This window comes from Lepidochelys olivacea, assembly GCF_965140295.1.
Source record: "Lepidochelys olivacea isolate rLepOli2 genome assembly, chromosome: 6".
Taxonomy (NCBI): domain Eukaryota; kingdom Metazoa; phylum Chordata; order Testudines; family Cheloniidae; genus Lepidochelys; species Lepidochelys olivacea.
Window position 1 is genome coordinate 1349480 of NC_140416.1, and position 26942 is coordinate 1376421.

General features: G+C 61.9%; 3 protein-coding genes across 5 annotated transcripts; 2 read left to right on the plus strand and 1 right to left on the minus strand.

Moving 5' to 3' along the window:
* Window positions 1–2009: 2009 nt before the first annotated feature.
* LOC311522436 (E3 ubiquitin-protein ligase TRIM69-like) lies at window positions 2010–9348 on the plus strand. 2 transcript variants are annotated; one of them, XM_084631767.1, is made up of 6 exons: window positions 2010–2664; window positions 2881–2976; window positions 4487–4720; window positions 5397–5419; window positions 5540–5664; window positions 5849–9348. In XM_084631767.1, the coding sequence occupies exons 1-6, from the start codon at window positions 2260–2262 to the stop codon at window positions 6388–6390; spliced, it is 1425 nt and encodes a 474-aa protein (XP_084487893.1). In that variant the 5' UTR covers window positions 2010–2259; the 3' UTR covers window positions 6391–9348. The 2 variants fall into 2 exon arrangements, with proteins under 2 accessions (XP_084487893.1, XP_084487894.1); XM_084631768.1 differs by having other exon boundaries at window positions 2862–2976; window positions 5849–6305.
* Window positions 9349–10034: 686 nt separating this feature from the next.
* Window positions 10035–15470, plus strand: LOC311521623 (uncharacterized protein). Its single transcript, XM_084630004.1, has 2 exons — window positions 10035–10247; window positions 11448–15470. Exon 2 carries the CDS (start codon window positions 11456–11458, stop codon window positions 13886–13888), a length of 2433 nt encoding a protein of 810 aa, XP_084486130.1. The 5' UTR covers window positions 10035–10247; window positions 11448–11455; the 3' UTR covers window positions 13889–15470.
* Window positions 15471–21953: 6483 nt separating this feature from the next.
* On the minus strand, window positions 21954–25767 carry LOC311521432 (uncharacterized protein). Of its 2 annotated transcripts, none has more exons than XM_084629766.1 (2): window positions 25672–25767; window positions 21954–23862 (listed from the first exon to the last, which is right to left on the minus strand). In XM_084629766.1, exons 1-2 carry the CDS (start codon window positions 25739–25741, stop codon window positions 21986–21988), a joined length of 1947 nt encoding a protein of 648 aa, XP_084485892.1. In that variant the 5' UTR covers window positions 25742–25767; the 3' UTR covers window positions 21954–21985. The 2 variants fall into 2 exon arrangements, with proteins under 2 accessions (XP_084485892.1, XP_084485891.1); XM_084629765.1 differs by having other exon boundaries at window positions 25660–25767.
* Window positions 25768–26942: the final 1175 nt, after the last annotated feature.

The window sequence follows — 26942 nt, forward strand, 5'->3', positions numbered from 1 at the left end:
GTTAGCCGGTGGGGGTGGGGGGTGTGATTCTGGCTGTTAGCCGGTGGGGTGGGGGTGTGATTCTGGGGGGTGGGGGTGTGATTCTGGCTGTTAGCCGGTGGGAGTGGGGGTGTGTGTGTGATTCTGGCTGTTAGCCGGTGGGGGTGGGGGGGTGATTCTGGCTGTTAGCCGGTGGGGGTGGGGGGTGTGATTCTGGCTGTTAGCCGGTGGGGGTGGGGGTGTGATTCTGGCTGTTAGCCGGTGGGGGTGGGGGGGTGATTCTGGCTGTTAGCCGGTGGGGGTGGGGGTGTGATTCTGGCTGTTAGCCGGTGGGGGGTGTGATTCTGGCTGTTAGCCGGTGGGGGTGGGGGGGGTGATTCTGGCTGTTAGCCGGTGGGGTGGGGGGGTGTGATTCTGGCTGTTAGCCGGTGGGGGTGGGGGTGTGATTCTGGCTGTTAGCCGGTGGGGGTGGGGGGTGTGATTCTGGCTGTTAGCCGGGGGGGGGGTGATTCTGGCTGTTAGCCGGTGGGGGGTGTGATTCTGGCTGTTAGCCGGTGGGGGTGGGGGGGGTGATTCTGGCTGTTAGCCGGTGGGGGTGGGGGTGTGATTCTGGCTGTTAGCCGGTGGGGGTGGGGGTGTGATTCTGGCTGTTAGCCGGTGGGGGTGGGGTGGGGGTGTGATTCTGGCTGTTAGCCGGTGGGGGGGGTGATTCTGGCTGTTAGCCGGTGGGGGGGTGTGATTCTGGCTGTTAGCCGGTGGGGTTGGGGGTGTGATTCTGGCTGTTAGCCGGTGGGGGGTGTGATTCTGGCTGTTAGCCGGTGGGGGTGGGGGGGGTGATTCTGGCTGTTAGCCGGTGGGGTGGGGGGGTGTGATTCTGGCTGTTAGCCGGTGGGGGTGGGGGTGTGATTCTGGCTGTTAGCCGGTGGGGGTGGGGGGTGTGATTCTGGCTGTTAGCCGGTGGGGGGTGTGATTCTGGCTGTTAGCCGGTGGGGGTGGGGGGGGTGATTCTGGCTGTTAGCCGGTGGGGGTGGGGGTGTGATTCTGGCTGTTAGCCGGTGGGGGTGGGGGTGTGATTCTGGCTGTTAGCCGGTGGGGGTGGGGTGGGGGTGTGATTCTGGCTGTTAGCCGGTGGGGGGGTGATTCTGGCTGTTAGCCGGTGGGGGGGGTGTGATTCTGGCTGTTAGCCGGTGGGGGTGGGGGGTGTGATTCTGGCTGTTAGCCGGTGGGGGTGGGGTGGGGGTGTGATTCTGGCTGTTAGCCAGTGGGGGGGGTGATTCTGGCTGTTAGCTGGTGGGGGGGGTGGGGGTGTGATTCTGGCTGTTAGCCAGTGGGGTTGGGGGGTGTGATTCTGGCTGTTAGCCGGTGGGGGGGGTGATTCTGGCTGTTAGCCGGTGGGGGGTGTGATTCTGGCTGTTAGCCGGTGGGGGTGGGGGGGGTGATTCTGGCTGTTAGCCGGTGGGGGTGGGGGTGTGATTCTGGCTGTTAGCCGGTGGGGGTGGGGGTGTGATTCTGGCTGTTAGCCGGTGGGGGTGGGGTGGGGGTGTGATTCTGGCTGTTAGCCGGTGGGGGGGGTGATTCTGGCTGTTAGCCGGTGGGGGGGGTGGGGGTGTGATTCTGGCTGTTAGCCGGTGGGGGTGGGGGGTGTGATTCTGGCTGTTAGCCGGTGGGGGTGGGGTGGGGGTGTGATTCTGGCTGTTAGCCGGTGGGGGGGGTGATTCTGGCTGTTAGCCGGTGGGGGGGGTGGGGGTGTGATTCTGGCTGTTAGCCGGTGGGGGTGGGGGGTGTGATTCTGGCTGTTAGCCGGTGGGGGGGGTGATTCTGGCTGTTAGCCGGTGGGGGTGGGGGGTGTGATTCTGGCTGTTAGCCGGTGGGGGTGGGGGGGGTGATTCTGGCTGTTAGCCGGTGGGGGTGGGGGGGTGTGATTCTGGCTGTTAGCCGGTGGGGGGTGTGATTCTGGCTGTTAGCCGGTGGGGGTGGGGGGTGTGATTCTGGCTGTTAGCCGGTGGGGGTGGGGCGGGTGTTTCCTTGGCTGGGCTCCGTGTCTATCTCTGAGCATCTCTCTCTGGCTGGGTGTGTTGAGCAGAGATCTGGGGCACACGCCCTGCGAGTGAGAAACTCCCTGTGGGGAGAGCAAAGGGAGCCTGGGCCGCACCTTTCCCTGGGCCGGCCTGCAGCGCGCTCAGGCACGGCAACTCCTGGGATCTCCCCCGGCCCAGGGCGGGCAGTGGGGTCTACTGGTTAGAGCAGGGGGGCTGGGAGCCAGGATCTGCCCCCTACCCTATGGCCTCTTCTGCCCCCCAATTGGGGTCTCTCTCCAAGGAGTTCTCCTGCCCCGTGTGCCTGGACTGGCTGCAGGATCCCGTCACCCTGCCCTGCGGCCACGTCTACTGCCAGGGCTGCATCGAGACAACGTGGGGCACCCTGGGCGTCCCCCCTGCCTGCCCTGAATGCCGGGAGCCCTGCCCCGACAGGAGATATGCGCCCTGCAGGCTGCTGAGGAAGCTGATCGACCAGGCCAGGGGCCTGAGCCCTGGTGGGGCAGAGGAGGGGGCGTGCCCAGGGGGCAGGTGCCCGGAGCACAGCGAACCCTGGGGAGTGGAGGGTGGGGAATTCGCCGCCAGGGAACCAGCCACATCCGAAAACCTCCCGTTCCTCCCCATCCACCAGGCCACTGGGCAGCATCAGGTGAGACCGGGAAGCCCCAGGACTCCTGGGTTCTCTCCCCAGCTCGGGGAGGGGAGTGGGGTCTAGTGGGTTAGAGCAGAGGGTGCTGGGAGCCAGGACTCCTGGGTTCTGTGGGCCGCTCTGGTTGGAGAGTGGGGTCTAGTGGGGTAAAGCTGGGGACGCTGGCCTGTGACCCCCCGCCCCACCCTCGCCTCCAGCCTGTTTGCTGCCCCGCAGGAAGAGCTGCCCTCAGCCATTGCCCAGCTGGAGTCCAGCCTCGCTCGGCTCCGGACGCTGAAGACGGAGAAGGAAGAGAGGATTCGGAACCACCAGGTACCCGGGGCTGGGTGGATCGAGGAAGGGCGGGATCCCCGACCCCACCCCCACCCCGCTACCCAAGGGACTCTGGGGAGGAGGCAGGCAGCCCTCTGGGGGACAGCACGGCTGAGTCACCTGTGAGGGGTAAGGGTAGGGCTGGGGGTGGGGTACCTTGAGTCTTACCACAGCTGGGAGAGAATGTGAGGTACTTGGTGTATAGTGAAGTTACTTCCTGGTTAGCTGGGAGTATTAGCTACATGGAGATATTGGGTACCTGGGGGTATTCGCTATGCACAGGGGGTAGGTACCTGGGAGTATTAGCTCCATGGAAATATTGGGTACCTGGGGGTATTCACCATGCACAAGGGGGTAGGTACCTGGGAGTATTAGCTATATGGAGATATTGGGTACCTGGGGGTATTCACCATGCACAGGGGGTAGGTACCTGGGAGTATTAGCTATAGGGAGATATTAGGTACCTGGGGGTATTCGCTATGCACAGGGGGTAGGTACCTGGGAGTATTAGCTCCATGGAGATATTGGGTACCTGGGGGTATTCGCTATGCACAGGGGGTAGGTACCTGGGAGTATTAGCTCCATGGAGATATTGGGTACCTGGGGGTATTTGCCATGCACAGGGGGGGGAGGTACCTGGGAGTATCCTGGGAGCATTAGCTCTAGAAAGTTGCTGGGTACTCGAGTAGCTGGAGCAATGCGGGTACCAGGGAGTATTCGCTGTGGAAGGGTGTCTGGGGTATTCGCCATGCACAAGGGGGTAGGTACCTGGGAGTATTAGCTATATGGAGATATTGGGTACCTGGGGGTATTCGCCATGCACAAGGGGGTAGGTACCTGGGAGTATTAGCTATATGGAGATATTGGGTACCTGGGGGTATTCGCCATGCACAAGGGGGTAGGTACCTGGGAGTATTAGCTATATGGAGATATTGGGTACCTGGGGGTATTCGCCATGCACAAGGGGGTAGGTACCTGGGAGTATTAGCTATATGGAGATATTGGGTACCTGGGGGTATTCGCCATGCACAAGGGGGTAGGTACCTGGGAGTATTAGCTATATGGAGATATTGGGTACCTGGGGGTATTCGCCATGCACAAGGGGGTAGGTACCTGGGAGTATTAGCTATATGGAGATATTGGGTACCTGGGGGTATTCGCCATGCACGGGGGGGGGAGGTACCTGGGAGTATCCTGGGAGCATTAGCTCTAGAAAGTTGCTGGGTACTCGAGTAGCTGGAGCAATGCGGATGCCAGGGAGTATTCGCTGTGGAAGGGTGTCTGGGGTATTAGCTCAGGCAATGTTGGGTACCAGGGAGTATTAGCTGGACAGATGCTGCATCTCAGAGAGTACTGGCTATAGCAGGATACTGGCAGGTACCTGGGAGTATTAGCTCAAGGGATGCTGGGTCCCAGGGAGTATTAGCTATCGACGATGTCTGGTACCTGAAGTACTAGCTCACGAGATGCCCGAGGGTACCTAGGGGGTGTTCGAGCTGCTGTTTTCCAGGCGACGGTGCTCAGCCTGGAAGATCACATCTCCACGGAGTTCGGGACGCTGCGGGGCTGGCTGGCCGCCCGGGAGGGGGAGTGGCAGGAGAGGCTGCGGCGGGCGGGCAGCGCCCAGCTGCGGGCGATGCAGACGAACCTGCAGGAGCTGGCGGGGAAATGCCAGGCAGCCCAGGAGATGCTCACCGAGGCCCAGGCCCACCTGCCCCAGCAGAGCACCATGGAGTTCCTGACGGTGAGTCCAGCGCCCCCTACTGGGGAAAGGCCCCGTCTCCCATTCCCCACCCTGCTGATCCAGCCAGTCCCCCACCGTGGGGCCGGATGGGAGTCCGCGCCCCCTAGAGGGGAAAGACCCCATGTCCTGTTCCCCACCCCACTGATCCAGCCAGTCCCCCACCGTGGGGCTGGATGGGAGTCGGCGCCATTCCCCACCCCACTGATCCAGCCAGTCCCCCACCGTGGGGCTGGATGGGAGTCGGCGCCATTCCCCACCCCACTGATCCAGCCAGTCCCCCACCGTGGGGCTGGATGGGAGTCGGCGTCCCCTAGAGGGGAAAGACCCCATGTCCTGTTCCCCACCCCACTGATCCAGCCAGTCCCCCACCGTGGGGCTGGATGGGAGTCGGCGCCATTCCCCACCCCACTGATCCAGCCAGTCCCCCACCGTGGGGCTGGATGGGAGTCGGCGCCCCCTAGAGGGGAAAGGCCCCGTCTCCCATTCCCCACCCCGCTGATCCAGCCAGTCCCCCACCGTGGGACCGGATGGGAGTCGGCGCCCCCGAGGGGGGAAAAGCCCCATGTCCTGTTCCCCACCCCACTGAGCCAGCCACTCCCAGCGCCCCACAGTGTCTTAAAGAGACAGAACTCTACTAATTCCTTGTTTCTCTCTCTCCGTGTCCGTCCCCTCGCAGGACATAAAATCCTTCCTGGACTGGTAAGTCTGCCACTGCAGAAGCAGCTTCATTCCCTGATTCCCCCACACCTCCATCCCCATTGCTCAGTCACTAACACACGCTATGGGGCGGGGGGGGCACGGTTCTTCCCTCTCATATAGGGCAAAGCAGCAACTGGCTACCCCTTGTGGGCCAAATACTGGGTCCCAATCACAGACTCTGGGGCAATTCAAAGGGCTGATCCAGTATACTGCCTGGAAGAACATGAAATCCATCCTCAACATAGGTAAGAGATGGGGATCAGCAGGGGGCGCTCTCCCCTGGCAGTCAGGGCTGGCCCAATGCCCCAGTGCGGCGCTAGGGGGCGCTGTGCTGCAGGGAGTGGGGAGGGGCGGGGGGGGGGGCTCAATAGGGGGTCCCATGTTAAACCAACCCTGCCCCCCATACCCCTGCTCCTTTTCCCTCCCCAGATCTTCCCCAGGTGACGCTGGATCCCGCCACGGCTCATCCCTGCCTGGTTCTCTCGGAGGATCGCACCCGAGTCCGGGACGGCCACCTCCGCCGGCCTCTCCCCGACACGCCCGCCCGCTTCGATTTCTGCGTGGCCGTGCTGGGTGCGGGGGCGTTCACCTCCGGGAGGCGCTACTGGGAGGTGGAGGTCGGGGAGAAGCCGGCGTGGACGCTGGGCGTGGTCCACGCCTCCATCAGCCGCAAAGGGAAGATCCATGCCTCCCCCAGCAAGGGATTCTGGGTCATTCGGCTCCGGGGCGGGGCTGAGCTCATGGCCAAGGACACGCCCCCAGTGGTGCTCCGTCCCCGGGCCCTGCCCCACAGGATTGGGGTGTACCTGGACTACGAAGGGGGCCAGGTTTCCTTCTATGATGCCTGGGGCATGTCCCACCTCTATACGTTCAGCGCCCGGTTTGCAGAGAGTGTGTATCCGTATTTCTGCCCCGGGCTCTATGATTCGGCGGGGAACTCTACCCCCCTGAAAATCTGCCCCTTGCCCTGAGCCAGCCAGTCCTCTGCCCTGGGGTCGGATCAGAGCCGGCGCCCCGTAGAGGGAAAAGCCCCGGGCCCCATTCCCTGCCCCCATGAGCCATCCAGTGGTTTTATAAGCACCACCTTCCACATAGAAAAAAAAACTCTCAAACCCATCAACCCCGGCTATTTCATGCTCCAAAGCAAGACGGAGCCGAGCGCCAGGCCACACTGTATCCTGCCAAGCAGGGACTCTGAAAAGGATCTAAAGATCCAGCTAGTGTGATCCTGGGATGTGCAAACAGGGGAATGGTGAGTAGGAGCAGAGAGGTTTATTTCCCCCCTGGATTTGGCCCTTGTGCGACCGCTGGTGGAGTCCTGTGTCCGGTTCTGGTGCCCACGGTTCAAGAAGGATGTGGATCGATTGGCGAGGGGTCGGAGAAGAACGATTAAAGGACTGGACAACCTGCCTTAGAGAGAGAGACTCCCGGAGCTCAAGCTGTTTAGAGGAACAAAGAGAAGGCCACGGGGTGACTAGATCATGGTCTACAAGTACCTCCGTGGGGAACAGATGTGACCGTGGGCTCTTCAGTCTAGCAGAGAAAAGTCTAACATGATCCAACGGCTGGAAGTTGAAGCTAGACCAGTTCAGATGGGAAATAAGGTGCAAATTTGTAACAGGGAGGGGAATTCACCATGGGAACAATTTCCCAAGGGCCGTGGCGGAGTGTCCATCACTGGCAAGTTTTCAATCAAGAGTGGATGGGGTCCCGGTGGCATCTTGGACTCCAGCCGCAGATTAGCCATCCTTGGTGGTAGGCCCTGGATCCTCTGAAACAATGCTGCAGACATTGGTCCTCACAGGAGACCGATTTCCATGTTGCCCCATGATCCATAATCGGTGGGCGAGTGATAAGGGGCGAAGACGCGCTTGAGTTGAAGGTACCGGCGTGGGAGCCAGGACTCCTGGGTTCTGGCTAGAGGCAGTGGGAAAGTTTCCAAAGAGGGATCATGTTTGTGTAGGGAAAAAATGCCATGGAAACATTCTGATGACATTTCGGGGCGGAGGGAATGGCAGGGCCGGGGGAGAATCAGATCAGGGCATTTTGGGTTTTTTGCTTCAACGTGATGGTTCATTTTGATTTTTTTTAATTTTACATTTATCATAATTCTCAGCCCAACACTGTTTAAGCCTGGAAGGATTGGATTTGTATCTGCTCATTTGTATCCGTCAATGTCAATGTCACCATCCGCCATGGAAAAATATTTCCATTCGTAATCATCGAAATGGACAGATAATCATAGAAGCATTTGGCTTTGATGAGACAATCATTAAAGAACTAGTGGACTCTCCCAGAATTTCCTGCAACTCTGAAAGTTTTAAGTTGATAAAAATATCAAAAAGCTGACAAATAAACGTCACGATCAGTCCAAATTATAAATGACAAAGCTAGTTCTCCCGAGCCGAATATTCATAGAATATAAATTGAAGTGAAAACTAAATTGAGACCAATGTGTGCTAGATAGAATACTTAAATACAATGATATATGTATACGTATACAATTAATATTTCATATGCAATATTTCATAGTCTGGCTTTTAAAAAATTATATAAAGAATTGCCTATTTAATAGAACTATACATAAGTGTTTATAGGACATAATTTTTGGTAAAGGTTGAAATTGGAACATAACATTTTGATTGACGCAAAGTGATCCCCCCCCCCACACACACACACACACGACATTTTTCAAGACATTTCCCCAAAAAAGAATGGTTTGGGAACTGACATTTTTTTGAAATCTTGGCGTTTCCTGCTCAACACAAAAGCTACTTCTTGCCCAACTTTTGTTCTCTCCCTAGGTGGAGGAGAGCGGGGTTAAGTAGGTTAGAGTCAACGGGGCGGGGGCTGGGAGCCGGGACACCTGGGTTCTCTCCCCAGCTCTGGAAAGGGAGTGGGGTCTGGGAGCCAGGACTCCTGGGTTCTCTCCCCAGCTCTGGGAGAAGAGTGGGGTCTGGTGGGTTAGAGCAGGGGGTGCCTGGATTCTATCCCCAGCTCTGGGAGGGAAGCAGGGTCTAGTGGGGACTGGGAGTCAGGATGCCTGGGTTCTATCCCTGGCTTTGTCACATACTCCCCATGTGACTTCTGGGGAGTCACTGAATCGGTTTGGGCCTCAGTTTCCCCATGTGTAAAATGGGGGAATGATCCTGGCTTTGTCTATTTGGACTGTGAGCTTTTAGGGGCAGGGGCTGTCTCTTTTGGCCTTGGTGTCTTCATCTAAACTGATTTGGGGGGGGGGGGGCAAGGAAATGTCTGTTCTAGCTAAAGTGATTGATTTTTCCATCAAACAAATTCAAAACATTGTGAATCTTTACAAAAAAAAAAAAACCCCAAAACCCTGACCTGCACTTTGTGTTGAGTCCGAAGGAAAATTGCTTTGAATTGGGAAAAGCTGAAATTTCAGTTAATTCAAAAGTCGGTTTTCTTTCGTTTGTGATCAGAAAGTCAAAATGTTTCCCTTTCTTGTAAAAAGGGTGCTGATTACCATGTTCACTTCCCGACAGTGCGGCAAAGTCCAATATTTAACCATGTAAAAAGAGAAGGATTTCATTAAGTTTCAATGGAAAGTTAAGTCATCTCACTTTGTTTCCCCATTAATTTCCAGTCAATCGCCACCCGAAAAAGTGAGAGTGTTTCACTTTGTGTTTAAAAGACAATACATTCATCGCCATTTTCTGGGAGGAACAATGGAAGTGTAAAAATCTTTCCTCCTTACAGCAATATGAACTGGCATCTAGGTTGGCTCAGACAACGGCTTACATCTTGCAGACAGTGGAAAACAACTTCAGGGTGTTCAGAATGAAACAAAAGACTTTGTTGTCTGTTCAGAGGGTGGGTGTTTTGTGTGGTTCCATGGGGTCAAAGGCTCCTTATGTTAAAAAAAAAAAACCCCAGATCTGTTCGTTTTAATCCGGAATAAAATCAAACTGGACAAGTTTTGCCTAGTTCTGAGTGGGGAAAGCGGAAATGTTTTGTCTCCTACCAGCTGCACTTGGAGAATATCCCTGCAAGGGAGCTTGGGCCTCTCCTGCCAACCCTCCGGGATTATCCTGGACTCTGCAGGAAGTAAAGATTAATCTTTAATGAAAGATGGTCATCCAGGAATACCTCCAACCAAAACGGGCCCCTCTAGCTATGGGGGGTGTGTACACACCTGGGCATAGAGGGGCTGTGTGTATGTATATGGGGTGCAGAGAGGGACTGCGTGTGTGTGCCGGGTGGAGGGGGCCATGGGGGTGCTGGGTGCATGCAAGGGGAGGGGGATGTCTGGGGGAGTGGTAGAGACTGTCGGGGGTTGCATGGGGGGCTGTGTGTAGGGGGCCTATGCATGCAGAGGGGGCTGTGGGTGGGGGGCCCAGAGGGCTATGGGGCGGATGGGTGTGGGTACAGAGGGGGGCGCTGTGCATGCATGGGGAGCGCAGGAGGGTGGGGCGCAGAGGGCTATGGGGCGGATGGGTGTGGGGGGGTGCAGAGGGGGGCGCTGTGCATGCATGGGGGGCGCAGGAGGGTGGGACCCAGAGGGCTATGGGGCGGATGGGTGTGGGGGCAGAGGGGGGCGCTGTGGGCCAGGGGTGGCCCCTCCCGCTGGGGAAATCCGCCCCCCCCCATCTCTGGGCGTGGCTCCCCGCCCATCGCCCTGGCTTCGGGGCTCCGGCTCCAGCCCTCCCGGGCGCCAGTTCAAACCCCCCGCCTAGGAAGTGCGTAACCGGGAGCCGCTTTCACGCCGGGACCTTCCTGTTACCGGCCCTGGGCTCGGCGCCGGCTGGGCCCCAGGGGCCGGATCGGGGCCCCCAGCGGGGATCCAGCCCCCACCCTCCCGGCGCGGGTGAGTCGGGGCCGCCCGGGATCCAGGCAGGGAGCCGAGCCCAGCAGGGGCCCCCCAGCCCGGCCCGCTCGGGGGGTGCACGGGGGGGGCGGTGCAGGGTCCCCCCCCCGCCCGGCCCGCTCGGGGGGTGCACGGGGGGGGCGGTGCAGGGTCCCCCCCCCAGCCCGGGCCGCTCGCGGAGTGTACGGGGGGGGTGGTGCAGGGCCCGTCCCAGCCCGGCCTGCTGGGGGGGTGTACGGGGGGGCAGTGCAGAGTTCCCCCCCCCGCCCCAGCCCGGCCCGCTCGGGGGGTGCACGGGGGGGGCGGTGCAGGGTCCCCCCCCAGCCCGGCCCGCTCGGGGGGTGCACGGGGGGGGCGGTGCAGGGTCCCCCCCCCAGCCCGGGCCGCTCGCGGAGTGTATGGGGGGGGTGGTGCAGGGCCCGCCCCAGCCCGGCCTGCTGGGGGGGTGTACGGGGGGGCGGTGCAGAGTTCCCCGCCCCAGCCCGGCCTGCTCGCGGGGTGCACGGGGAGGGGGGGCGGTACAGGATCCCTCCCAGCCCGGCCCACTCTAAGGGTACACGGGGGGGGGTGCAGGGTCTCACCCCCCCCAGCCCGGCCCGCTCAAGGGGTGCACGGGGGGGTGCAGGGTTCCCCCCCCAGCCCGGCCCGCTCAAGGGGTGCACGGGGCGGGCGGTGCAGGGTCTCACCCCCCCCCCCAGCCTGGCCCATTTGGGGTTGGGGGTAGTTTTGCCCTTGGATTCCAGCTCGGGGTGTAGTGCTTAGCACCCAGGCTGGGGCTGTTTGGGGGCACCCCCTGGCTCACTTCCCAGCCCTGGTGCAGATTTCTCCTCTTCTTCCCTCCTCACCTCCTGGGCTGTGTGTCCCCTCCCCAATCCCCAGCCCTTCCCCTCGCCTTGTCCTGGGGAGAACAGCACGGACCCCCGCTCCCCCCCCCCACCCGCAGCCTTTGTAGCCCAGGGGGATAGAACCCAGGAGTCCGGGCTCCCAGCCTCCCCCCATTCTACCCACTAGCCCGCACTCCCCTCCCAGAGCCAGGGAGAGAACCCAGGAGTCCTGGCTCCCAGCCTCCCTCACTCACCCACTAGCCCCCACTCCCCTCCCAGAGCCGGGGAGAGAACCCAGGAGTCCGGGCTCCCAGCCCAGGGGGGTCAGGTCCCCTCTTGGCCCGTCACTCCATGAACTCCTCTCTTCTCCCCCCAGTCCCAGCCATGAGCGAGGCAGAAGAGCACAGCCCCTCTCCGTGGGCCGAGGAAGAGGAAAAGCCGCCGAGCCCGGCTGGCTCGGAGCAGGGGATCTCGTGCGACATCCAGTGCTGGTCGGATAACGAGGAGTGGGGGCCGGACAGCCCAGCCGGCAGCGGGGCAGTGGGGGACGCCTGCTCCCAGCCGGACAGCAGCCCCGCAGCCTACCGGAGGAGCTACCCTCGTGGCTCGCACGAGGACTGTGAGCTCGGGCTGCACGCCAGCTCGGGGGAAGACGGTGAGCTCGACTTCCAACGTGGCTCACATGAAGATGGTGGGTTCAGGTTGCACGCCGGCTCGCACGAGGACGGTGAGCTCGGGTTCCACGCCGGCTCGGAAGAAGACATTGAGCTTGGACTTCACACTGGCTCGCACGAGGACGGTGAGCTCGGGTTCCACGCCAGCTCGGAAGAAGACATTGAGCTTGGACTTCACACTGGCTCGCACGAGGACGGTGAGCTCGGGTTCCACGCCGGCTCGGAAGAAGACATTGAGCTTGGACTTCACACTGGCTCGCACAAGGATGGTGAGCATGGCCTGCAGGGCGGCTCAGATGAAGACGGTGACTTCGGGCTGCACGCTGGCTCGCACGAGGACAGTGAGCTTGGGTTGCACGCTGGCTCAGATGAAGACAGTGAGTTCAGGCTGCACGCTGGCTTGCCCGAGGACGGCGAGCTTGGGTTGCACTCAGGCGAAGATGACGAGTTCAGGCTGCATGCCGGCTCGCACGAGGACGGCGAGCTTGGGTTGCACGCCGGCTCCGACGAAGACGGCGAGCTAAACTTCCATCGGGGCTCCGGCGAAGACGGCGAGCGGGGCTTGCCTGCTGGCTCGCACGAGGGCGGGGAGCTCCGCTTCCGTCGTGGCTCGCGCGGGGACGGGGAACGTGGGTTGCACGCCGGCTCGGAACCCCCCCCCGCCTTCGACCTCGCCGGCAATCCGGGCCCGCCGCCCTCCCGCCCCGCCCCGCCGGCGCGCCCCTTCCAGTGCCCGGACTGCGGCAAGTCCTTCGGCTCCAACTCCACCCTGGCACAGCACCGCCGCATCCACACGGGCGAGCGGCCCTACAAGTGCGGGGAGTGCGGGCGGGCCTTCAGCCGGGGCTCCACCTTCCTCCAGCACCAACGCACCCACACCGGCGAGCGGCCCTACAAGTGCCCGGACTGCGGCAAGGCCTTCAGCCGCAGCTCCAACCTGCTGCAGCACCGGCGGGTCCACACCGGCGAGCGGCCCTACCAGTGCCCGGACTGCGGCAAGGCCTTCAGCCTCAGCTCCACCCTGCTCCAGCACCAGATCATCCACACCGGCGAGCGGCCCTACCAGTGCCCCGAGTGCGGCAAGGGCTTCAACCGCAACTCCAACCTGCTCAACCACCGGCGCACCCACACCGGCGAGAAGCCCTTCCCCTGCGGCCTGTGCGGGAAGCGCTTCTCGGAGAGCTCCACCCTGGCCCAGCACCGGCGCGTCCACACCGGCGAGCGGCCCTTCCGCTGCACCGAGTGCGGCAAGGCCTTCAGCCTCAGCTCCACCCTGATCCAGCACCAGACCACCCACAGCGGCGAGCGGCCCTACCAGTGCCCCGACTGCGGCAAGAGCTTCGGCCTCAGCTCCACCCTGCTGCGGCACCGGCGGGCCCACGCCGGCGAGAAGCCCCACCGCTGCCCGGACTGCGGCAAGAGCTTCGGCGTCCGCTCCCACCTGGCGCAGCACCGCCGGGTCCACACCGGCGAGCGCCCCTTCCGCTGCCCGGACTGCGGCCGCGGCTTCGGCCAGAATTCCCACCTGGCCCAGCACCGCAAGGCGCACCGGGCCGGCGGGGAGGCCCGCCCGCCCGGCACCCTCTACATCTGCGGCGACTGCGGCAAGAGCTTCCGGCAGAGCTCCCACCTGGCCCAGCACCGACGCACCCACACCGGCGAGCGGCCCTTCCGGTGCGGGGAGTGCGGCCGGGGCTTCTCCCAGAGCTCCAAGCTGCTGGAGCACCGCCGGACCCACACCGGCGAGCGGCCCTACGCCTGCCCCGACTGCGGCCGGGCCTTCGGCCACAGCTCGGCCCTGGCCCAGCACCGCCGGACCCACACCGGCGAGCGGCCCTACGCCTGCGGGGCGTGCGGGAAGAGCTTCAGCCAGAGCTCGGCGCTGGTCCAACACCAGCGCATCCACACCGGGGAGAAGCCCTACCGGTGCTCCCGCTGCGGCCTGGCCTTCCGCTACCTGCTGCAGTACACCCGTCACCAGAAGCTGCACGCCCGCGAGGAGCTCCTGGCCCAGGAGCGAGCCGGGGCGGCGCCCCCGGCAGCCGGGGCACCGGCGGCCTCCGCGGCTCTGGAGGTGGGGCCGGGGGCCGGGACGCCGGGGCTCTCCGCGGCGCTCGGGGTGGCGGTCGAGGAAGGGGTGTAGGCACGGGAGTGTGAGAATCTGCATCCCCCCCCCCGGGGGGGGGGTGGCAATGGGGAGGGCGGAAGCAGTGAGGGAAGGAGGGCTGCGGGGGAGACACACTGGGAACCCTCTGAGGTTGACGCTGATCAGCGTGGAGGGTTTGGGTCTGAACAAAATGTATCTGTCTTTTGTGTACAGGCGTGGGAGGGGCAGGGGAGCAGTGGGAGCCCGGACTCCTGGGTTCTATCCCTGGATCTTGCAGGGGATTGGGGTCTGGTGGGTTAGAGCAGCAGGGGTTGGGAGCCAGGACTCCTGGGTTCTTTCCCTGGCTCTGGGAGGGGAGTGGGGCCTAGTGGGTTAGAGCAGGGAGGACTGGGAGCCAGGACTCCCGGGTTCTGTCCCCGGCTCTGGGAGGGGAGTGGGATTTTGTGGTTAGAAGGCTGGGAGCCAGGATTCCTGGGTTCTGTCCCCGGCTCTGGGAGGGGAGTGCGGTGTAGTGGTTAGAGCAGGGAAGGCTGGGAGCCAGGACTCCTGGGTTCTGTCCCCGGGTGTGGGAAGGGAGTGGGGTGTAGTGGTTAGAGTAGGGGAGGCTGGGAGCCAGGACTCCTGGGTTCTGTCCCTGGCTCTGGGAGGGGAGTGCGGTGTAGTGGTTAGAGCAGGGAAGGCTGGGAGCCAGGACTCCTGGGTTCTGTCCCTGGCTCTGGGAGGGGAGTGCGGTGTAGTGGTTAGAGCAGGGAAGGCTGGGAGCCAGGACTCCTGGGTTCTGTCCCTGGCTCTGGGAGGGGAGTGGGGTGTAGTGGTTAGAGCAGGGGAGGCTGGGAGCCAGGATTCCTGGGTTCTATCCTCGGCTCCGGGAGGGAAGTGGGGTCTAGTGGGTTAGAGCCGTGGAGCTGGTGGGGTGAGGATGCCGTAATCCGCTCTGTTGGCAACATTAGCGAGTAGGCAGCGTTCCCCGTTGCCGTAGAGGCCGCGCTGTAGAGAAGCAGCGGAGAGGTGCCGAGATGGGGAATGGGACCGGGGGCCTTTCCCCACTACAGCGCCCCGGCTCTAGTCTGTGGGGTGGGTGGGGACTAAACAGGAAGTGGGTGGAGAGGAGTTTAGCACAACCCCACCACTACAGAGAGAAGAAATCCGAGGGTGTCTGAGTTCCACTGGGAGATTCGACACACCTCTGGGAGGGGAGCGGGGAGTCTCATGGTTAGAGCCGGGGTAGGGGCAGGACTCCTGGGTTCTCTTCCAGCTCTCGGAGGGGAGTGGAGTGAAGTGGGTTAGAGCTGGGGGGGCTGGGACCCAGGACACCTGGGTTCTGTCCCCAGCTCTGGGAGGGAAGTGGGGTCTAGTGGTTAGAGCACCAGGAAGGGGGGTTCAGGACTCCAGGGTTCTTTGCCCAGTCCTCCCTCTTTGCTGTCATTATGTAACTGTGAGGTGCATGCCACTCTGTGCCTCGGTTTCCCCATTTTTAGATTGGGGATCCGTAACGCTTCCGGGGGCGGGGCTTCTCCAGTTTAACCCATAAACATCTATGCAGCCCTTGGGGAAAATCTGTTAGTGAAGTCTGGGTGGGGTTGGGGAGTTATTCCCCCCACACACTTCCTTGTGCGCGGGGGGAGGGGGGTTGGGGAGTCATTGTGGGGGTGGGTCCGTGTGTGTCATCCCAGCTTGGGGTGGGGGACAGCCGAGCTTGGTGGGGGCTGCTGCAGGTACCTGGGAGTGATCAGGCCCTGCTCTCAGCCGCGGGCCTGTGTTCCTCACCCTTCTTGTAATAAAGACTTATTGGCATAACAGCTACTGTGTTCTTCTGTCAGACTCTTGGCAGGTTCTCACCCCGCCCCACTCTATCCCACTAGACCCCACCCCCCTCCCAGCGCTGGGGATGGAACCCAGGAGTCCTGGCTCCCAGCCCCCCCTCTAACCTACTAGACCTCACTCGCCTTCCAGCTCTGGGGATGGAACCCAGGAGTCCTAGCTCCCAGCCCCCCTGCTCTATCCCACTCGACCCCACTCCCCTCCCAGCGCTGGGGAGTGAACCAGAGTCCCTGCTCTCTCTGCTCTAACTACTGGGCCATTCTTTACTGAATTTCACCCTGTATCATTTCCTCCTCTTCTTTCCGAAGTCAGCCTCCAGTTTTTACCGCTCCGTGGCCTCAACTGAATCGTCAGTCACTCGTCAGACCTGTCCGAGTTTGTTACAGGCCGGGAGGGGTATTTATTAGCTCTCTGAAACCCGCCTTGGGCACCGAGTTTTCTGGCATGCAGGTTCCTTGCTTGGCTTGCGAGGGAATCTCTATATTTATCCCCTTCCGCCCGGCCGAGCGCTGGGCTCGCCCCTGGAGGGTAGGCGGAGTGGAGTAAACACTGAGGCTGGCGGCTCCGACGGCTAACGCGGCCTAGTTGCCCGTGACTGGCTCCCCCGAGAGGCACACCCGGAGCCCGACAAAAGCAGTGAGCCCTCCAGAACGGTACTGATTCCCAGGGCAGAAGCCACCACCGTGGATATCTAGTCTGCCCCAGGCCAGAGACCTGCCTCAAAATAATTCTTAGAGCAGATCTTGTCAAAAAACCCCATCCTCGCTTGATTTAAAAATGGTCCACTATAAAAACTCTCCTCGTTAAGAATTTACACTTTCTTTCCCGGCTGACGTTGTCTAACTTCAGCTTCCAGCCCTTGGATCGCGTTGGACCTTTTCTCTGCTAGAGAAGCCCCTTATTCAGTATTTGTTCTGGGGGGGGGGAGGTATTTTTAGACTGGGATCAAGTCACCCTTGGACCTTCTCTTTGTTCAGCGAAATCAACTGACCCTGCGGAGGCGATCCTTGTACAGCAGGTCTTCGACCCCTCCCCAAATTAGCCGCATCCATAAGCTCTCTGCTCCTCCTTCAGATTCCCCTCTTTAGCCAGCCCGGGCTCGCATTAGCCCCTTTGGCCATGAGTCACACATGTTGAGCTGCTTTGCCAGGATGACCCCCAAATCTCTCACCTTCTCACTGGCCCCTTTTGCCCCAGGGTCTCTAGTTCTGGGGTTCTCTAACTTCACTGCACTGTGACCCCCGTCTGACAACAAAAATTACTCCACGACCCGAGGAAGGGGGCCTGTCACCTGAGCCCCGCCGCCCAGGGCTGAAGCCCTCGGGCTTCGCTTTCAGCCCTGGGCAGCGGGATGCGGTCTAAGCCAGCCCTGGCCCCCCCCAATAAAATGGGGTCCCAACCCACTTTGGGGTCCCGAGCCGCCGTTGGAGAACCGCTGCTCTCGGGTATGCGGCTTCTTCCTGCGGCGTGAGCCGGTGAGAAACGGCTGGAGAGCCAGAGCCGATTTATTAGCTTCCCGACTCCGCGAGACCGAGCCCCTGCTAAACCTGCCCACAGACAGAGCGCGGCTGTCTGAATTTCAGTTGAGGACCATTCACTAGGGTCCAGGCTTGGCGGGAGTCGATTTTTTTAATCCCTAATGGATTTCACTGTACCCGCACAAGCCGACAAATCCATCGCCCGTCAAAAATTACAGCAAGGCACCGTCAGACAAAGGCCCGGGTTGCTTGAAGGCTATTTATTGTGTCTATTTTGACCATTTGTGTTCTTAACAGTTACGAAGCTTGAATCGCGACCTCTCCTGTCATGCCATCATTTGAGTCGGCCGGCCCCCATAACTGCCCACCATTGTGCCAGTTTACATCGACACACAGGGAACAAAACCCTTAAAATCCAGCGTGTCGCTCCATGGTGAAGCCTTAAAAAGCCAACCAGAGCAGAAATAAAATGCTAAAAAAACATCAAGATGGCTCTTCGCTGTCCAATGGCCACGAGACACGTTGAAGTCTGTCGAACCGAACTGACCGGGCCACGGGGTTTCAGTCCACTGCAGAGAGGAAAAGATATTCCTCGCCCGGCCCCTGCATCCGAAATGCAGCCGGACACAGCGGAGTGCCAACTCAAAGAAGCATGGACGGGCATCGTGATCACCCCCCGGCAAGATCCAAATAGCCCACCGATTATTTCAGAGCCGTGAGCAATGTCCTGCCGGCTGGTTTGGCAACTTCCGACTGCTTAAGGCTGGGCGTATTGGAAAGGCAGGAAATCAGCTCGTGCCCCCAACCCATGCAGAGAGCGGAGCCGGTGTGATAGCCCCGATTACAAGTAAACGGGTGTGAATCCAGAGTGAGTCCATTAACTACCCTGCAGTTTCCCAGGGGGTAGCTCAAGATTTACACCAGGGGAACTGAGATGATCTGGCCATGACCCCATTGCAGCCCAGGGGCACCGTTCCCTCTGATTTTTGACAGGCCCTGTGTGCAAATGGTGCTTCTGTGAACAGTTTTGTGCGTGCGGTGTTTTGCCGTGTGCACGGGGTTTAGGACAGCTTAGAGGAAACAGTGCCCAGGAGTGACTCCCGATTCACCCCCGGGGGGTGGGGGCTGAGATGAGACTCTAGCTCCCATGGAAAGACCCAGCCCTATAACTCCCCTCAGCATTCTCCAGCCATGAGATCTTTAGAAACCCCCATGGGGCAACCGAAAGGGGGCAGAAAACCCCAGATAACCCAGTCTGATTCCTAAACACCCTCCCCCCTCTAACCACTAGACCCCACTCCCCTCTCAGAGCGGGGGAGAGAACCCAGGAGTGCGGGCTCCCTGGCATTGCTGCCTTGCAGGCACTAAATACTACTAATTTCAGCCTCGGTTGAAGGAGAAATCCCCGCTCTCCTCCTGGAGATGGAACCCAGGAGTTCTGGCTCTCCGCCCCCGCCCCAGCAGGATGGGCTGAGTGTCCACGAAGGGAATGGGTGGCTGAACATTGTGGGAATTGTAGTCCTGACCGCAGAAAGGAGAACAATTAGGGTTTTGCCTCATGCCCAGGCCCACCTATGGAATCGCCAGGGATGGGCTGGAGCGAGCCCCCCCCCATATCTAAAGCTCTGCCCCAGCCTAAAAGGAGGAGCCACTTGACCCAGGCACCAAGAGTTGGGGGGGTATTCCCAGGCCCACGTGAGAGACCAGACCCGCCGTACGCCTCTGGGGTGACACGTTCATCCTGGAACCTAATAATGGCACCATAAACGCTGGGGTTTTCAATCATATTTCACTTCCAGATAGCCGGGACAGGACTGTGACAGATAGGGCGGGCCTGGGAGTCAGGACTCCTGGGTTCTATTCCTAACTCTGGGAGGGGAGGGGAGTCTAGTGATTAGAGCAAACAGTGGCCACTAGAATTAGGGTTCTATCAGCCCCCCCCCCCCAAAACCCACTCGACCCCCTCCCCTCCCAACTCCAGAGCCTGCGGATCCCCCCGGCTCGAGACCCAGAAAGGGGGAGAGCTGGGGTGGGTGGGTGAATGAGGAGCCCCCTGAGATGGGCACTAAGTGGCAGGCTGGGTGAGGGGGACGGGGAAGGGGGTAACTCAAACGGGACATGGACGGGGGGGGACAGGGGGAAAAGGGATGGTGACCCAGACCCCCACTGCCTAACATGGGCTACGTCACCCAGCGAGGGGAAGCTTCAGATACCACCTAAGGGGCTGTGGAGTGTGACAACTGAACGAGAGAGAGAGAGAGAGAGAGAGGTGTATGGGGGTAGATAGATAGATCCATCCATCCCCATACACCCTCATATCGATGGATTGATCTCAGGGTGTACAGGGATGGATGGATAGATATGAGGGTGTATGGGGATGGATGGATGGATGGATCTATCGATCGATTGATCTGAGGGTGTATGGGGATGGATAGATGGATACGAGGGTGTACGGGATGGATGGATGTATCGATGGATAGATACAAGGGTGTATGGGGATGGATGGATGTATCGATCGATCTGAGGGTGTATGGGCATAGATTGATACGAGGGTGTATGGGGATGGATAGATAGAGAGATAAGAAGGGTGTCTGGGGATAGATTACATGGGAGGGGTGTACAGGGATGGACAGACAGACAGTCCATTAATCTCAGTGTAATTTACCCTTAGGCCCAGAACCTCAGAGCTATGCAGGCACCGAAATCCCGTGGATGTCACTTACCCCAGGGGAGTTAGGTGCCTACACAACGCCAGGGCATGGCCCCAGAGGGCAGGTTCCCAGCGTGCCAATGGGAGTTGGGCGCTCCAGGGCCCACATGAGACCGGGCCAGTTCGAGGGCGTGGCCTGCTAGGCCAGGGGTGGGAAACCTTTTTTCTATCGGGGCCACTGAGTCACAGAAAAAAAAAAAATCAGGCCACACACAGCCCCACAGGGGCAGCGGTGCAGGGGCTCAGGGCTTTCCCGAGGGTTGCCAACTTTCTAATGGTACAACACTGAGCATCCTTGCCCCGCCCCTTTCCTGACACCCCGCCCCCCACTCACTCCAGCCCCCCTCACTGTCCTCCGCCCTCACTCACTTCCACTGGGCTGGGACAGGGGGTTGGGATCCGGGAGGGGGTGAGGGCTCCGGGAGAGAGTTAAGGTGCAGAAGGGGGTTCCGACCCAGGGCCGGGTAGGAATTTGGGGTGCAGGCTCGAGCCGGGCGGCACTTACCTCAGGTGGCTCCCGGACGACGGCGCAGCAGGGCTAAGGCAGGCTCCTTGCCTGCCCTGGCTCCGCACTGCTCCCAGAGGTGGCCGCTATGTCCAGCCCCTCGGCGGAGGCGCCACCCCCACAGCTCCCATTGGCCCCGCTTCCTGGCCAATGAGAGCTGCGGAACCGGCACTGGAGGCGGGGGCAACACGCCAGCCATTTCCGGATGCTGCACAGAGCCAGCTAGACTTCTGACGGGCTGGCAACCCTCGCTTCCCCCCGCAGCGGGGTGAGCCGGCGCTTGTGTCTACAGCCCCACGGGGGAGCGGGGGGCGACGAGGCTCGGGGCTTCCGGCCCACAGAGTGGAGACTTGCCGCAAGCCTGATTAAATTAAGCAGAGGGCCGGATTCGGCCTTCAGGCTGTAGTTTCCCCACCCCTGCCCGAAGTCCTACAGTAACACAAACACTAAGAATACGGATTTTGAAACTGAGGCTTCTAAATCCCCTAGGCCAGTCTGCCACTGTAGCCTGGGCACCTCAGCATTTGGGGCAGTTTGCTGGGCGGCGGGGGTTGGGGGGCCCACGTCCCGCAGGGGCAATCCAAGCACGTATCACCATTTTACATGAATATTCTGTTCCGAGCGCCGGGCCCCCCTCGCGCCGGGCGCTGCCCGGGCCCCAGCTGAGCGCCGGGCCCCCCTCGCGCCAGGCCCCCCTCGCACCGGGCCCCCCTCGCGCCGGGCCCCCCTCGCGCCGGGCCCCCCTCGCGCCGGGTGCTGCCTGGGCCCCGGCTGAGCGCCGGGCCCCCCTCGCGCCAGGCCCCCCTCGCGCCGGGCCCCCCTCGCGCCGGGCGCTGCCCGGGCCCCAGCTGACAGTGCTCCCCGGCCGCCAGTGCTCCACAGTGAGAGACCGGCCATGCCCTGCAGAGCCCACACGCTAAACAGACAAGACAAAGAGCGGGAGGGAACCAGAGGCACTGACAGGAGAAGCTACATGCCCAAGGTCACCCAGCAGGACAGTGGCAGAGCCAGGGACAGACCCCAGGCTCCCAGATCGCCCCTATCCTTGTGTTAACCCACCAGACCCCACTCCCCTCCCAGAGCCAGGGACAGAGCCCACGGTCCGTATTTTTACGCCAGGCTCCTAATTAACCGATGGAGCCGCAAGCCAGGGGCGCTGGTGGATTCTCTGGCGCGTGGAGGCCTTCAGTGCCAACCCGGCATCTCGGCTCTAGCTCGACCACCCGCTACGGGCTGGCAGCGGGAAGCGCTGGGCCAGGGTCTCTGCTCTGTAAGTCAGATCGCGATGGTCCCTTCTGGCCGTGTAATCTCGGAACCCGCCATCGGTGCCCGGAGATGCTCATGCTTAGCTGCGGGAAGGTTCGACTCCATCTATGAACCCCCACCCCCGGCCCACAGCTACGACCCACCCCCACTCATCGCCCCTTCGGAGCCTCAAGATCCATGAAACCGCCACCCCCCTGGCTCTGAAGACCCAGGACCCCCCACCAATACTTCCCCGCGGCCCCACAGAGCTATGCTTCCTAAGCTACAAGTAACTCCGTCACTAACTCCCCCGCCTCCTGCCGCCCCCCCTCTACCGCCAGGGCCGCCCGCAGACCCGCCGCCCGCCCGCCCGCTCAGGCGTGGAGCTTCTGGTGGGCCCGGAGGTGAGTCCGAGCCCGGAAGCTCTTCCCGCACTGGGCGCAGGGGTAGGGGCGCTCCCCGGTGTGGATCCGCAGGTGCTGCCGGAGGTTGGAGATGACGGTGAAGCCTTTGCCGCAGCGGGGGCAGGGGAAGGGCCGCTCCCCGGTGTGGGAGCGCTGGTGGATGAGGAGGTGGGTGCTGACGGCGAAGGCCTTGCCGCACTGGCCGCACCGGTAGGGCTTCTCGCCGCGGTGGGTCCGCTGGTGCTGGGCCAGGTTGGAGGCGCGGCCGAAGGCCCGGCCGCACTGGCCGCAGCGGTGGGGCTTCTCGCCGGCGTGGGCCCGCTGGTGCCGCGTCAGGTTGGAGCGCAGGCCGAAGCGGCGCCCGCACTGCCCGCACTGGTGGGGCCGCTCCTCGGTATGGCTGCGGCGGTGCTGGGCCAGCTTGGCGGCCTCGGCGAAGCCGGCCCCGCACTCGCCGCAGCGGTAGGGCCGCTCCTCCGTGTGCCCACGCAGGTGCACCAGCAGGTGGGAGCTGACGCCGTAGGCCTTGCCGCAGACGCCGCAGCGGTAGGGCCGCTCCTCCGCGTGCCGGTGCCGGGCCAGCTGGGAGCGGGCGGCGAAGGTCTGGCCGCAGTCGGCGCAGGCGTGGGGCTCGCCGGGCGCGGGGCAGGCCCGGCGGTGCTGAGCCAGCCGGCGGGCGTGGCGGAAGGCCCGCCCGCAGTCGGCACACCGGTGCGACGCCGCACCGCCGTGAGTCTCCTGGTGACGCCGGAGATTGGCCTTCTGGCTGAAGCCGCGGCCGCACTGGGCGCACCGGTGGGGCCGCTCGCCCGTGTGGGTCATCAGGTGCTTCGCCAGGTTCGACCGCTCGCAGAACCCTTTGCCGCACTGCGGGCACCGGTGCGGCTTCTCGGCCAGGTGACTCTTGCCGTGCTGGGCCAGGGCCGAGGCGGTCCCGTAGGCCTTGCCGCAGTCAGCGCAGCGGTGCGGCCTGTCGGCCAGGTGGGCCTGGCGGTGCCGGTTGAGGGTGGAGCTCTGGCCGAAGGACTTGCCACAATCCGGGCACCCATAGGGGCGCTCGCCCGTGTGGGTGCGTTGGTGCTTGACGCAGGACGAGCTGCGGGAGAAGGCTTTGCCGCATTCCCCGCAGCGGTACGGGCGCTCCCGGCAAGCAGGAGCGGAGGGAGTTACCGGCCTGGTGGCTTCATCCTCCTCGGCCTTGGAGATAGGGAAAGGCCTCAGGGTCAAGGGTTCCCCTAGGGCTTTCATGTCAACGTCCCCGTTGAGAGGCTCCATCTTGGCCATGGTCATCCATGCTGAATGTCCCTCTTGGCTCGTCATGTCAACGTCCGCATTGGGTGGCACCATCCTGGTGTCTTCGGCCTCCTCCTCAGTCCTAGGGACAGGCAATGAATCGGAGGCCACACGTCCCAGCTGGCCCAAACGAGGAACATCCATGTTTGGCGGCATCGTCTTGGCCATAGTCATCCACGGTGAATGTCCCCCTTCTGCCTTCAAGGCAACATCCCTGTTGAGAGGCTCCACCTTGGCAGCCTCTTCCTCCTCCTCAACCTTAGGGACAGTCAGTGAGATGGAGGCTGGACATGCCCATTGGCCCTTCCCAGGAATGTCCATCCTGGGAGTCAACATGTTGGCCACGGTCTTCCATACTGCATGCCCCTTGGTGGTCTCCACAACATCCCCACTGAGATACGCCATCTTGGCGACTTCCTCCTCCTCCGCCTTGGGGCCGGCCAATGACACGGAGGTCAGGCCCCCCTCTTGGGCCTTGCCAGAAACGTCCCCGATTGGTGGCGCCATCTTGGCAGCTCTGTTGTCCTCCTCCGGCTGACGTCTGGGCCCAGGACCTGAGGAACAAGCAAGGGGGTGCTGAGTACAAGGGCCACCAGAGAACGCCGGCCACGCACGGACACTGTCATGGGAGCTTCCCGCTCCTCAGCCCGTTCCCCAGAGGGTGGTGACAGAAGGAGAGAGACATTGCACTGGGGATGGTTCCGCTCACGCTCCCTGGCGACCCAAGACACACGCGGGGCTCTGTCTGGAGAGAGGTGGTACAAACTGGGGACCGCGTGCCTTAGAGAGGAGACGGAAAAGAAGGCATGATACTCCTTTGTCCATCCATCTTCCTACCCATCCGTCCATCCAGGTACGTGCCCATCTCACCTAGCCCCATACACACCTCTGTATCTATCCATCCATCCACGTACGTGCCCATCTCACCTAGCCCCATACACACTTCTCTATCCCCATCCATCTATCCATCCATCCCCACACGCTCGCTCGCTCTCCCCACATATACTCCTCTCTCTATCCCCACAAACCTTTTCATCTATCTGTTCACAGACATGGACCCCTCGCTCTATCCATCCCCCCCACCCACAACTCTATGTAGCTATCCCATCCATCCCCACCCCCCCTCTCTGTCCCCCCCCACACACACACCTATCTATGCCCACACACCGATCGATCCATCCATCACCCCAATACGCCCCCCTTTCTCTTTGTCTATCCATCCCCACCCCTCTCAATATACACACACCCATACACCATTTATCTGTCTATACTAATTCCTCTACCTACCAACCCCGCTGGGTTCTTCTTCTCAGCCCCCCAACCCTGGCACCTCCCCACTGGAGTGCCTTGGCTCACGGGTCCCTTCCCTGCCATCCTTCCCCCAGCACGGGGGGCTCCGTACTCCAACACCCCCACACCCTGCCGGGATTCAGGGTTGCAGGATGGGTAGAGGGCGGGGATGGGGGGATGCGGACGGGAGTCCGGGGATGGGTGCAGGGGGACGGCGGGGATGGGAGGATGCGGACAGGGGGTGCAGGGGAGGGATGGGAACAGCGGTCCGGGGATAGGGTGCAGGGGGACGGCGGGGATGGGGGGTTGCGGACCCGGGGTGCAGGGGAGGGGTGGGAACGGGGCTGGGGTGCAGGGGGACGGCGGGGATGGGGGGATTCAGACACGGGGTGCAGGGGAGGGGTGGGAACGGGGCTGGGGTGCAGGGGGACGGCGGGGATGGGGGGTTGCAGACCCGGGGTGCAGGGGAGGGATGGGAACAGGGGTCCGGGGCTGGGGTGCAGGGGGACGATGAGGATGGGGGGATGCGGACGGGGGTCCGGGGATGGGGTGCAGGGGGACGGCAGGGATGGGGGGTTGCAGACCCGGGTGCAGGGGAGGGGAGGGGAGGGGTGGGAACGGGGCTGGGGTGCAGGGGGACGGCGGGGATGGGGGGTTGCGGACCCGGGGTGCAGGGGAGGGATGGGAACAGGGGTCCGGGGCTGGGGTGCAGGGGGACGATGAGGATGGGGGGATGCGGACGGGGGTCCGGGGATGGGGTGCAGGGGGACGGCGGGGATGGGGGGTTGCAGACCCGGGTGCAGGGGAGGGGAGGGGTGGGGTGGGAACGGGGCTGGGGTGCAGGGGGACGGCGGGGATGGGGGGTTGCGGACCCGGGGTGCAGGGGAGGGATGGGAACAGGGGTCCGGGGCTGGGGTGCAGGGGGATGATGAGGATGGGGGGATGCGGACGGGGGTCCGTGGATGGGGTGCAGGGGGACGGCGGGGATGGGGGGTTGCAGACCCGGGTGCAGGGGAGGGGTGGGAACGGGGCTGGGGTGCAGGGGGACGGCGGGGGCTCACCCCGGCACCCACCGGCCCTGGGTGCCCCGTCTCCGGCCGGGCGGGTGGCAGCCGGCTCCGTGCGCGGGGGTCCCGGCTCCATGCAGCGACCCCCCTCCGCCGCTGTGGTGGGGGGGTGGCAGGAAGCAGCAGATAAAGACCGGCCCTGTTCCCCCCCCGCAAAGCACCATGGGGAGTGTAGTTTCCCAGGCACGTGAAGTGATTGTGGGCGGGGCTGTCCCAGGGCTTGCGTCAATGGGACCCAGGAGTCCTGGCTCCCAGCCCCGCCCCCCCGTTCTAACCCACTAGACCCCACGCCCCTCCCAGGGTCGGAGACAGAACCCAGGAGTCCTGGCTCCCCTGTGTTTTCAGCCTTTCCCAGCACAGCCGCGCCGGGCACCCCATTGCTGCGAGCTTCCCTGCAGCAGTGCCCCAGGCCCAGCTCGGGCTTCCCTCTCCCAGGGTCTATGTAGCCCGGTATCCCGCCGCCCCCCTGTTGCCAGAATCAGCCCCACCGCTCTCGCTCCCAGCTGTCGGTACAAGAGGCTGCCGAGAAAACTGCAAAGTGCCCCCTGGTGATCAGTCAGGGAAGAACCTCGCCGCTGGGGAGAATTTATTCCCAACCCCCATATTCCAAGCTTGGTTTAGGCCCAGAATTTCCCTGGGTGAAGCCTTGGCTGGTTTTCTAATCCTGACCATTACAAATGTGGCTGTTCTGGCTGCCTATATGAAATCCCCAGCCCTTCTGGGACTCTTGCTACACCCATCATAGGGAGGTGAGTTCCGCAGGTTAACCACCCGCTCAGCTTCCCCTGGAATCTTCTGCTCAGGTAACACACACAGTCCTGCTTCCGTCTAGCAGAGGGCAGCCCTGCTCACGCACTCTCTTTTTCACACGCACACACTCTGCAGGATATATACACAGTGTGACTTCTCCGAAAATAACTCCCCCCCCCCCCCCACTTTGTAGCCATTTAAATTTTTACAGTTGGGGGAAATTATGGAAGAGATTGGGGCCGGAGGGTCAGAGAATAACAATTCACTGACAGGAGCGGGTGAGATTCAAAAAGTTAAAGCTTTATGACCATGACTCTGCAAACTGTCACCGTCGCGTGTCAAAATCTCCCGAAATCAAACGCTCATTAGTTCTCTGGCCGCGTTTTCCTTACGTCGCCTCGCTGCTCATTTTGATTCTCGCTGGCAGCGGTTTGGGGCGCTGGGTGGAGACGGTGAAATCGACATGTAGCGCTAAAAACCAAATCCTTGCACAGTCTAGGCCGACACCCTCCACGGTCTCATCACAC

Excerpts from the sequence above, each read along its gene's own strand:
- LOC311521623 (XM_084630004.1), top strand. The coding sequence starts at position 11,456 with ATGAGCGAGGCAGAAGAGCACAGCCCCTCTCCGTGGGCCGAGGAAGAG.
- LOC311521432 (XM_084629765.1), bottom strand. The coding sequence starts at position 25,741 with ATGGAGCCGGGACCCCCGCGCACGGAGCCGGCTGCCACCCGCCCGGCC. Across the intron at positions 23,863-25,659 it reads CAGGGCCGGTGGGTGCCGGG|GTCCTGGGCCCAGACGTCAG; the intron begins GTGAGCCCCCGC and ends CTTGTTCCTCAG.
- LOC311522436 (XM_084631767.1), top strand. The coding sequence starts at position 2,260 with ATGGCCTCTTCTGCCCCCCAATTGGGGTCTCTCTCCAAGGAGTTCTCC. Across the intron at positions 4,721-5,396 it reads GCACCATGGAGTTCCTGACG|GACATAAAATCCTTCCTGGA; the intron begins GTGAGTCCAGCG and ends GTCCCCTCGCAG. Across the intron at positions 5,420-5,539 it reads ATAAAATCCTTCCTGGACTG|GGCAAAGCAGCAACTGGCTA; the intron begins GTAAGTCTGCCA and ends CCTCTCATATAG.